Here is a 12,299-nt window from a genome sequence, read left to right on the forward strand (position 1 = left end):
TTATAGGTCGTGCATGTCCTAAGACTGATAAATATATACAGCCAAAGTCTTTTGGTGGAAAGTAATGTCACATCGCTTGTATTACAAGTGTTACTGAAACAGCGCATATGGATAAATTAAAATAATGAACGTGCATCTGCACATATGCATACAAAAATATGTTCACCAGATGCAGTTCTCAACACAAGCGTCGATTATTCCGCAGTATATCACAACACGTGACAGAAAAAAAAAAGATTCTGCTATAAACATATTTGTTGGTTTCGTTCTTTTCCCACGATGCAAACTCAGGTGTTCAATGTTACAAATAAACGAGCCCTGACACCCACTGTGACAATCATGCGACTGCTTTTAGATGCGTTCCGGGTATAAATACGAGGTCGGGGCGCTATCCGAACCACTTTTCGGGGAACATCCACTGCCACCGACAATGAGGGTCTTCGTTTGTCTTCTGTCGGCGCTCGTGCTTTGCCAAGGTAATCTACTGAAAAGATTTATTACGGTCGCTGACAGGACCACGGATCGCCAACCATAACTAGCACCTTGGTGGTGCGAGAATTTGTAAATATCAATAACAATTTAGCCTATAGATTAGTCACTTATGAATTAAAATCAAAAGGTAATTTTCGTTCTACAGACTAAATCTCATCTCTGTTCAATGCCGATTAGTTCTGAATGTTTAGATTGTGATCAGATGTCAAATTAATTAAGGGATTTCGATGTAAGTAATGTTTTGGAAAATGTCTTGATGTGTGAACACGAGATACAAATCTATTTTTAATGTAATTTGCATTTTTGGTAGACAGTGCCCGCTATTAATTTTAATCTCCTCGTAATTTCCTTCTAGTACTGCGTTGAGAATTCGTTTCACTACACTCGAATACCATAGACGATATTTACTACAGTCAAAATTGACGAAATCCATTTCTATAATTTGAAGGAATATGCAATCCGCATAACACTAGTAGCACCAATTGTTACAACGACGACTGTAAAATATGTAATCTAGCAAATTATCTTCGTAGGATTGTCGACTGTTATGAACGAAGGGCAACGTGGAAACAAATAGAACAACGGAAATTACGTTGCATTATTGAAGAGGCATTTGCATGTCGAAAACAGCATGTTTCAAGCTTTTCATTTAGGCCAACTATTGCAAGGTTTGAATATATAATTTATAAATGCTATACGTCCGATGATTAATAAAAAAAATCCTGTCCTGTCTTGCTTGATTTTATAAAGCCGACATTAGGTATGAAAATGTTTTTTAAACTAAAATCCGAGGATATGCAAAAACAATGCTCAGTTTTTAAGCGTTAAATGAAGGAAGAAGGTTTATAAGAAAAAACAAACAAACAAACAAACAGACATGGTTAAAAACAGAACAAAGTCATGCAACCCAACTCTGATCCAAATCCACAACTGAATTAATTCAATAATAGAGGGCAACCAAATGGACTGGTGTTGGTATATTTCTCACTTGCTTCGAGCTTGGAGAACATTCAGAATGTCCGCGGTAATTTCACTAATTACGATTCATCTGCGAATTAATACAACTGTCACAGATAAATTCTTGTGTTACAGCTTACGATTATGGCGAAGTAATTCGCGATTCGCTGCTGTTCTATGAGGCACAGCGATCGGGGAAATTGCCGGCTGATCAGAAGGTCACGTGGAGGAAGGACTCAGCCCTCAATGACAAAGGGCAGAAGGGCGAAGACCTCACAGGAGGCTACTATGACGGTAAGTGTACTCAGAACACGTCGGCCTACGTGCATCCAATCTAGAGACCGATTTCTTATCACTTCTGCTACGTATTCGAGAGGTCCCGGGTTCGTATCTAGGCCCGAGACCGGCTATCTTGACTGAGAATTTTAGTGGTTTTTCCCAGTACATCCAGGTATATGATCGGGTTTTATCTTCAATTTGGTTACTACCGCTTTTTCAATATTATTTCGAAATCGTTCTTCATTAATCATTCTACCATTCGACTCTCTACAGTATGAGCTAATGACAGGTTTATTAAATAAATCACACGTAAATACGTAGTACGTACGTAGACGTTACGTCCAAGTTTTAAACTTAAGGAATAACTCAGATTCACTTTTTCATGATACCGGTACAGCTTAGCTTTATATTAAGTAAGTGAGTGAATTTTCGTGTTCTAAGAAATTGTTCACAACTCACATCTCGGTTTGTACTTCAGAAATTTTTTTAGCGTGAAGGATTTTAAAAAAATAATCCTGATTTTTTATCACTTTTGCTGATTTACACGCTAAATGCCACACGCGCTACCGACTTTAAAATCCTACCGTAAAATGTTAAATTTTCTAGGTAAAATTTGTGTCAGATACATTTTAATAAAATTTATATCTGAGCATACACCATGGCAATTTGTAATTTCTGAAATAAGTGTTGTCAAAGATTACAAAATTAGCTTTTAGTTTTAAAAAAATAGTACCAATAGGGGCTTCTTAGCCCTTGGGTCCAACGTGGAAACTTCTTGGCCCGAGGGAAAAAAGTCGAGTTATCTTCATCTAGAGGAAGAGATATTTAAAGATTTTGTCAAAGTGCGTATGTGTTGTAAGAGGTTCAGTATTTCTGAAGAATATATTAATTTTATCTTTGCTATCTACATGGATAATGAGGTCTGGCGAAATTATGTTCATAATCCTAATTATTTTTGGTTTAACAAGACCCAAGAAACGACCATCGCTAACTTCTAATATTTCTGCAGCTGGTGACTTTGTCAAGTTCGGATTCCCTATGGCCTTCACAGTCACTACCATAGCTTGGGGAGCTTTGGACCAAGAGGCAGGATACACCAAAGCAAGTAAGTACCTGACAGCGATGCTGAGCGTGTACCATTTACTGCACCACTACCATATATTAGTCCACTGCGTTTCTTTTAGTAGGCTTACGTAATTATAAGTGACGTTAAGAACATACTTAAAGCATCAGATTCAACACTGAAGGCTGTAGATCTTTGATGAAATTCAGAGAGACGTTTTTGAAATAACACTTAACCCACTAAATGAGATAACTGTCTTGTAAATTCGTTACAATTTTTGCTGTCAATTTCAAGACCGTTCAGCTCGACTTCCTATAATGCTAGTAAGCGGTTTTCGACCTAACGGAATAGTGACTGTAGGACGATAATTGTCTGTTATACTATTGATATTGTAATACTATTACCCTGTAATTTTGCTTTACTGAAAATTTATTAGTTCCTTCAAAATCTAAAATGAAAGCTTATAGATACTCGACTGGTTCTTAGAATAATGTTACTTAAGACAAAATGAATTATCCACCGGCCCCATTAGTATTATTATAAATAAGTTCAGTTTTTAATGTTTGTCATAAGAACATACAACACTTGCATTCTCAAAAGTAATTAATTTCAATATCTCTTATGCTAAGAATCGTCCTTAAAATTGTTTAAATATAAATTCCCATTCAAACATTCTTAGAAATGAAACTATCGCGTGAATATTAATTTTCGCAGTTTGTCGCTATATAATACATTTCAGAATTCAACAAATTGTGTGTGAAACTAACCTGAGGAACACGATAGGGCCTGTTATTTATATGGATACAAAAGAATAAATAAAATGCTGACAATTATGTTTGAAACTAAATACTGTAGATGATGCTGTGAAGATAAATGTTCTTGGCTTTAGGGATACTACTTTTTATTATAATATTCAACGATACTTATCTAATGACCAGGCTTATAACCTTTGGGGCAAGAAAGTTTGATAACAAATGTAAGCATTTATCGTATTTTCCTGCAGTAACACTGTGGGCACTGTAGTTATATTTAAATTTAAACATTTAATTTTATATAAATATAAAAAATAAAACCAACATGAACAGAACAAATTTGATGTTTCCTCAAATTCCATTCATGTGTGAAGTTACTGGCAGGTTAAATCAATGACAGATAATGACGAAGAAAAAATTTCAAAATACAATTTGTTACAATGTTTTCGGCAGAGAATAATCAAGAACATGTTAGACACCTTTAAGTAACAAACACTGTTCAATATAGGCCTGAGAGAATAGGTGATCTATACCACTATCATAAACTTTTGTAAATAACGATTCAGTTGCTATTAACAAACTGCAAATATTACGTATTATTATTTCTTTATCACCTCGTGAAGCAACTTCAAATCATTCCCATTTTCCCATTACTCTTTCAGTCTCTTAAACGGCACAATTTTTATAACTGCCTTACCATTGTCTTTAGATGCTCTGGAAGACGTTAGGAAAGCAATTAAATGGGGCACGGACTACTTCATCAAGGCGCACGTGAGCCAGAACGAATTGTACGGACAAGTAGGACAAGGAGATGTGGACCACGCATACTGGGGGCGTCCCGAGGACATGACGATGAGCAGACCAGCGTACAAGATCGACACGGCCCATCCAGGTAAACTTTCATCCATAGGTTCTTTGACGTTTCGGCATCTTATCAAGTGGAGTCACAAGGTAAAACATCAATATTAATCTAGCACAAAAATTTGATATGGAATATGCTTCATTCTAAACCTATTTCATAGAACTTTGTATTTGTAAATATCAAAGAACTTATTTATCTAACAGGAAATTACGCTTTGTATCATTAAAGGGTCGGATCTGGCAGGAGAGACAGCGGCCGCCCTGGCTGCAGCTTCTCTCGTGTTTAAGAAAACGGATCCCACATACGCCAACACCCTTCTTACCCACGCCAAACAGCTTTTCGATTTCGCCAACAATTATCGCGGCAAATACAGTGACTCCATCACCGATGCACAGAGTTTCTACTCGTAAGTATTATTCAACTATTAATTTTATCGCAAAGATAAATTTATTGTAAGCATTAATAACTCTCAAAGTAACTGTATCTAACCTCAATGTTTGCATGTCAGTCCTATAATGGAATTACTTCGTAACTGCCATATAATATATATTACGAATTAAGACTTTGCACAATTTATATATAATTTATACAATCTGAGTATTGACATATAAATAACACAGCGATGAATATGTGCTGTTATATTTCATTTGATAATACTACTTGATTATGAAAAATGTTTTTGTTTTTATAACTGTAATATTGCTCCTTTAAACAAAATGTATTACAAGTGAATTTTTTTTAAAATTTGTATGGTTTCGAATATACATAAATGTTTCAAAGTAACAAAGGATAAAATATCAAGACTAGAAAGGTGCATTCTTACCAGAATACAGGCGTTCTCTGCATGTTCTACATTATCACTAAATGTCTTTTGATGCAGCCGCCATATTATTTTACATTATTCAACTGAGTATTTTCCAAGGTCTTGTATTATCCGAAAATCTAAAACCAATGGCTCTACTGAAAGTGGCGCTAGTGTCGATTCTACCTCACAAGTTTGTTAATCTGCCATGTTGGTATTACCAATTGTACAAAATTGAAACGTACGATTTTAGGGTAGTCATAAATGGTAAAACGTCAACACCAAATTTTATTCAAATCCGTCTACCGATTTAAGAGTTGAATCATTCGGGCAGAGAGACAAACACGCATTCGCCTGTTAACAGTAGGTGGCTTTCCATAATTAGGTGTACCGCGGGAAAAAAAGTAAGTAATTTACTAGCCAAAACGAACATACTCGCTAACACTGAGACAATCCAGAATGAAATTCGATTCTTCAAATCCGCAACAGATCCGGCGACTACAAGGACGAACTGGTGTGGGCGGCAGCATGGCTGTACAGGGCAACCAACGACAACACCTATCTGACCACCGCTGAACAACTGTACAATGACTTCGGGATCGGATACTGGAATGTTCCTTTCACCTGGGACGCAAAATCGTCTGGAGCAGTGGTGAGATATCTTTTGTGCCTTACGGTCACGGTCTGACACTAATATTCCTAGTAGGGGTATCATCAGCCGACTCTGTCTTTGTGCTCCAATGCGTAACCAAGACTACAATTGTCTAGAACGGAAGGAAATTTGCGACGTTTTTATGTTTGTTCAAATACAAACACGAAACATACATCTTCGTCATCTCGAAAGCAAATTACGTGCTGTAATTCAATGACTTTCTACACGGCAGACATAATTGTAGTGAATATTGTGAGATTTTACGTTTTCACGGAGGCGAGTTTGAAGATGGCTGTCTTCTGGGGTGTTCCACCTTGTAGTCTGGCAGAAGGTTATTGACGTTTCAGAGGTCCATGCTGCCTCCATCATCAGAGCGATGATTGTTCTGTTGATGGAGAGAGGAAGCACCTCAAAAACGTCGGTATAATTCTACCAGACTATACGGCGCAACAACCCAGAAGACAGCCATCTTCGTTGTAAATATTATTTTGACTTTTAAGGATCATTTAAAAGACTTAACGAAAATATCTTTTGAAATTTTAGGCACTCATGGTGTTAGCGTTCAATACAATTTACTTCTGATAAACAAATGCTATAATTTGTGAACTTTATTAATTTAACTTCAACTTAGGGCCACTTTACTCATGTACCAAAACGAATTGTTGCCAATACCTTTAGATCGTTTGATGGAATTTTATGGGACTTGATATGCCACACTTTATTTATTATCACGTGTAATTTCAGTGCATTTTAAGGCCTGTTTTAAGGGTGAATTTTGTAGCTCCTTCTTGTATTTTCTGCAAATCCCCAATTAAAATATACTACAATAATTTATTCTCGTGGAATTAAAATTTGTATTTTCAATGTTTGAATGAGTTTTCGTTTACAGAGTCTCAATATCATTATTTCAGTACTATGAAGCATCTTGTAATACGCTGTTTAATTTCGCAGTTTTATCAATGTTCCTATCTGTTTGAAGAATTCTGGCATAACTTTAGGACTAAAATAGCGAAAAAAACATTTTCTTATTGCTTATGTTTTGTTTAAAATGCTTGGTACCGAACCGGAACAGGGACTTTTCCACCAGTAACTGTGATATCGAATGTTGGCAGGCTCTACTGGCTCAGATCACCGGCAAACAGACTTACAAAGATTCACTGAAGTCAATCTGCGACTCGCTCCTTTCTAGACAGAAGACACCAAAGGGTCTCACTTTCATCGATCAGTGGGGATCTCTGCGGATGGTTTCCAATGCCGCCTTCATCTGTGTCCAGGTAATCAATCACTGATACACTGAATGTTTATTCATTACATAAAGTTTTTCACATGGTACGACTGAGGTACAAAAAATAATCCAAAACGTTCACATACGTATATTTTAAAATTAATTAAATGCTCACGGAAGGAAAACAAAATATGTTCAGATGTTCAGTACAGTATCAGGAGGGTTTATAAATTTTTTGTACGTACATACTATAATTTAAGGCTATATAAAATTACTAAAGCATGCACATAATGACATTTGAAAATCTCCTGGAAAGTAAATGAAATTAAGTCTTTTCGCGGAATTAGCCATGTTCAGATGGAATGACAATCCATTGTTTCGGAGACTGTCTTTGTCTCCATCATCGGAATAATAGGACGAGACTCATTCTGGACTTGAAGTTCTAAAACACAAGGATTGTGTAATGATGACGACGATAATAATAATAATGTTTTGCTATGTCTGGCCTAAGAAAAAATGGCGCCCTTGGAGACAACTATTATGTTTAGGATTTGAGGTTTTCACGGCGGTGAGTCTGAAGATGACTGTCTTCCGGGTTGCTGCACCGTTTAGTCTGGTAGAAGTTAACCGATGTTTCAGAGGTCCTTGCTGCCTCCATCATCGCCCTGATGAAACGTCAGTAAACTTCTACCAGACAACGCGGTGCAACAACTCAGAAGACAGTCATCTTCAACAATTCTGTTGGATCCGGTAGATCGAATTATGCCCGACTTTTTAAAAATCAGGCGACGTACAAAGTACAAAACAAAGAAGGTGGTAATATAGGCTAATGCTGGCTCAAGGGAAAATGCACAATAAATATGAATACAAATGTTTACAGGGAGCGGATCTGGGCATCAATGCCGATGCTTATCGCCAATATGCCAAGCAGCAGATCGGTTATATCCTGGGAGATACTGGACGCAGCTTCGTTGTAGGGTACGGCACCAATCCACCCACTCACCCACATCACAGATCCAGGTATGTGTCACGTGTCATTTCTAATTTAATTACACGCTAAATGCGTTACTAATTAATAAATTATCTAAGCACATTTTCTACTATTAATAAACCAGCTATGGCGCATTATATTTGCCAATTAATTTAAATTTAATAAAATGAGTTTCATGAGTGGTGAAACCTCAGATTTCATTATAGCGTTGAAGAAAGCCTGCAAATAAATTATGTCCTCAGCCCGTTGCACCTTATTTATCCTTGGTACATTTTAATAATATCATCTCATTTACTTTTAATAACCTTATTATTCTGTTACTGAGAAATTGTTACAAACATTACGTATTTTTTCACATTTCCAATGCGTCTCTCATGCCCCATCTGTCTCGCCCTTCGTATTTCTCCTCCTTGTTAAAAATAAAAATTAATATTTACGAATTGGCTCATTGTTTATTATTCTCCTTTAGTTCTTTACTTCAACTCCCTCTGGCCTATACTATAAATACTGAAGATAAAGTTTTATACCATAACAAACATCTAACATTTAGCCTTGCACGTGGCTAAGTTCTTGGCTTCTACAGAGAACATTTGAAAATAAAGATTCCGAATTGAATAGCAACAAGAATTTCCCGAAACTAATCTATATTTACATTATACGTATAACTTAAATTCGTAATTTATATTATTAAATTTTTTTGTAAAGAATTCAAACCTAGCCAAACATATTTATGGCTTGTAATTACAAGCCTCTAACACAAATTTCCCGTTGAATTTTACATATTTTCATAAAAACAGACGTCGTTTTCACAGACGAGTAGCTGATAAGTTCCACTTAGTACTAGCTCCGCAGAATCATCTTTTACTCTAGATAAAATGGCCAAGCTGAAATCGAACGAAGAAGTACATCGTTGTTCATTATATGTTGCAATCAGAAGACATTGAAATGCAGTGACAAGACAGAGACAAATACTCAAACATTTAGGTCGGGAAAATAAAAATTACACGACAGAGAGTTATGTCGAAACGTGAATGTGGAGTCGGATACAATGTGCTTTATTCTCATCCTAGCTCTTGCCCCGACGCCCCAGCGGTGTGTGACTGGAACACATACAACAGCGCCAGCCCCAACTTCCACGTCCTGACCGGAGCCTTGGTGGGCGGTCCTGATAGCAACGACAACTACAAGGACGAACGCAGTAATTACGTCTCCAACGAGGTCGCCACAGACTACAACGCCGCGTTCCAGGGTCTTCTGGCTTACTTGTTAAAAAATAACCTGTAATGTTAAGCGTCAGACCGTTTGTTGCTATCCGATGGATGTTTTCACCAAATGAAATCAGCACTGTAATATCAAGACAGAATATGCAATAAAAAATATTTCTATATAGTTATACGTGTTGTGTTTTCATTTTCTTTTCAGAGTTATACAAGGGATGGTAGAATTTGGTCTTAATTAAGTTACAGGCTCCAAGCATTCTACATCAAACCAATATTAATTTTCCTTACAATTTTCTCCAAGTTGTCTCATTTTAACTGCTGCTCTCTTAACCATAAAATACATTATGTTTACTACAGGGTGGGTGGGATGTAAGTAGGCATTAAATAATCGCTATAGGTTTTGTAATATTAATGCAATTATTATGAAAATAATGTGTACATATACGTCACGAAATAGGATATCATAATTCGCGCGTCGGTGGTGTGTGCAGTGGCCGAGAGAGGCAATGGCAACAAAGATGGCCGGCCGCATGACTGTTCAGGAGCGAGCAGAGATGGTGGCGTACAGTGAAGGGAAGAAATGCCACAATCCGTCCGGAGACAATTAAGAACTGTCATTCGAAGCTTATGACCACAGGTTCGGTTACGGACGCACGGAGAAGTGGCCGTCCATCATCCCGATCTGAGAAGAACGTGGCGTTGGTGCGGGAAATGTTCACCCGCAGCCCGCATAAATCAACACGTCAGGCTGCTCGCGAAAGCGGACTCTCGAGGCACACGATACGTACGATGTTAGAGAAAGACTTGAATTTTCGCCCGTGGAAACCCCATTACGTGCAGGACGTTGGCTGGGACGACGAGGACCTCACGAATGGCCTGCAAGAAGTCCAGATCTCACGCCCTGTGACTTTTTCCTGTGGGACTGGGCAAAAGAGGAGGTGTACCGGACAAAAATATTTTATTTACTAGACGATGGATAATATCCAAGAAAATATTTATTCAAATGATTATTAATAATCCCAGTTTCTATTCTAAAATCCACCAAGATCCTTAATGTACCTACAAACATCAATATATAATCGATGACACTTTTGCCAGATTGATTAACAGAAGTATTTGGCTTTTGTATCTATTCCATAATTTCCATTTAATATTTCAGGTATATTTCTTTCGTAAAATTCGGTCAGCAACTTTCCTTTTAAAATATTCTTTCTAATTCTACATCCAAAACAACTAACATAGCCCTAACTACTTATTAACTAACACACAATCCCATTTGTATTTGTTGAAATTTCTGTAAACATTTTATCGATCCCTTTTATACTATTGAACTACCTATCCCCTATCAAAAATCGAGTTTTTTGCACTTCCTTTGGAAAAACTTTTGCACGGTCCTTGCTCTTGGGTTTTCGCGGCTGAAGTGCAATGAAAGCTTTGTTAACGGGTTTCGTTATCTTGGTGTCTTTGGACTAAGGGCTATTGCTAATGGTGGAAGGAGGCTCCCATTACGCAACATTCCCTCTGCGAAAATAACTTTTGTTTTATGGATGCTCGGGGGACTGAACCCAAATAGGTTCGGATCGCATTAGCTGAAAGCTTTTGCAAATGGCAGGAGAGAAATCTCTTTAGTTGGAGGCCACCATGAATAGAGAAGCGGACCGTGCCCCTTTTACACTAAACCCTGGATTTTACCTTATCCTGAGGGAAATCAAGAAAAACCTGTCAGGGTACTTAAATAATATTCGATACTAATGGTTTTGTCGACTTCACAGCCCTGTTTTGGGCAGCGTCGACTGAACTGCTGAGGAGCAGACATCTTCAGGTAACCGAGGGTAATTTCATACTGCCTTTGGTAGGCGCAGGTTCCTTCCAAGTTTCCGAAGTAAGGGGTTCTCCACAAACGTAGATAAATTTGAGTCGAACTCTTAGTTCTGTCGTAAGGTCGGAGAAAAATAGAATCCGCACATCCTCGTGAATTTGCCCGTTTCTAACGTAACAAGCTTGTTAGTTGTATCGGGAAGAAACTTGGTTTGCAATACTTGCAGCTTCCAGATATCGCTGCGTCCAACGGACTTCCATACGGGCATGCATAATTGCTTTTTGAACTGATAATCTGCTTCTAAAGGAAAACACCGTTTATGAGATCCAAAGCCACTTCTTCTAGTACCAACATTTTTTGAAATTGGATTCCGTACATCTTCGTATACAGTTAGCCTAATTTAAATGTGTTCGGAATTAAGATATATAACTCTGAAGTCCGTGCATATTAAACGTCTTTTACCTATTCTACATGGTTCGTAACAAGATGCTTTATTACCATTCTTCGTCAAGTTTGTTTGAAAATATGCTGTCAAAGCAAGGTAACGAGAAGGAAATTAAACTGATCGGGTCAGATAAACTTCTTGTATATGTTGGTGATGATAATTTTTTGAGCAGAAACATAAATAGTATAAGGAATAACACAGAAACTCTATTGGGCGCTGATGAGGAGGCTGGTATGAAAGTAAACACATAAAGAAAATGTTTTGATATCTCGTCAGCAGAATATAAATATAAAAAATTACAAACATAAATAATAAGTCATTCGAAAATGTGAAAAGGAACATGTAGAAATATCAGCCAAAAAATTACTTACGTGCTGATTTTGAAAGATAGACCAGAATAGATAAGAGTTTTTTAAAAAATTAACAATTGAAAGGATAATGAAGCAGTGATAAAAGCTTCTTGACTTTTCTGCATTGTTGTCACCTTCAATTATCTTGTACTGTGTTTATTTTCGTCGTGTTCGTTGTAACTTTATTTCTGATCTTGTCGAAAAAGTCACAAATATATAAACAAAAACAACCAATTTCAGCACATGACGTCCAGACTTCTAATGATTCACTGGCCACCATTTGATCGATAACTGAAATAATGTTCAGTTTAGTGGCAAATAATAAAAACATCTCGTAATAATCAAAGCTATAGACGAATTATATGGCCTGCATTAGTTCATTGTCTGATA

The 12,299-nt window shown here is 37.1% G+C and overlaps 1 protein-coding gene across 1 annotated transcript; it reads left to right on the forward strand.

The window, feature by feature from the left end:
• The first annotated feature begins 338 nt into the window (after positions 1 to 338).
• On the forward strand, positions 339 to 9,470 carry LOC110840538 (uncharacterized). The gene is made up of 9 exons (XM_087349551.1): positions 339 to 476; positions 1,585 to 1,743; positions 2,738 to 2,833; positions 4,253 to 4,435; positions 4,634 to 4,811; positions 5,697 to 5,859; positions 6,972 to 7,133; positions 7,965 to 8,104; positions 9,146 to 9,470. Exons 1-9 carry the CDS (start codon positions 356 to 358, stop codon positions 9,357 to 9,359), a joined length of 1,416 nt encoding a protein of 471 aa, XP_087205677.1. The 5' UTR covers positions 339 to 355; the 3' UTR covers positions 9,360 to 9,470.
• Positions 9,471 to 12,299: the final 2,829 nt, after the last annotated feature.

The sequence above is a fragment of the Zootermopsis nevadensis genome, unplaced genomic scaffold (genome assembly GCF_977971745.1).
Source record: "Zootermopsis nevadensis isolate Lab colony 2312 unplaced genomic scaffold, Znev_1.0 Znev_ptg000016l, whole genome shotgun sequence".
Lineage (NCBI taxonomy): Eukaryota > Metazoa > Arthropoda > Insecta > Blattodea > Termopsidae > Zootermopsis > Zootermopsis nevadensis.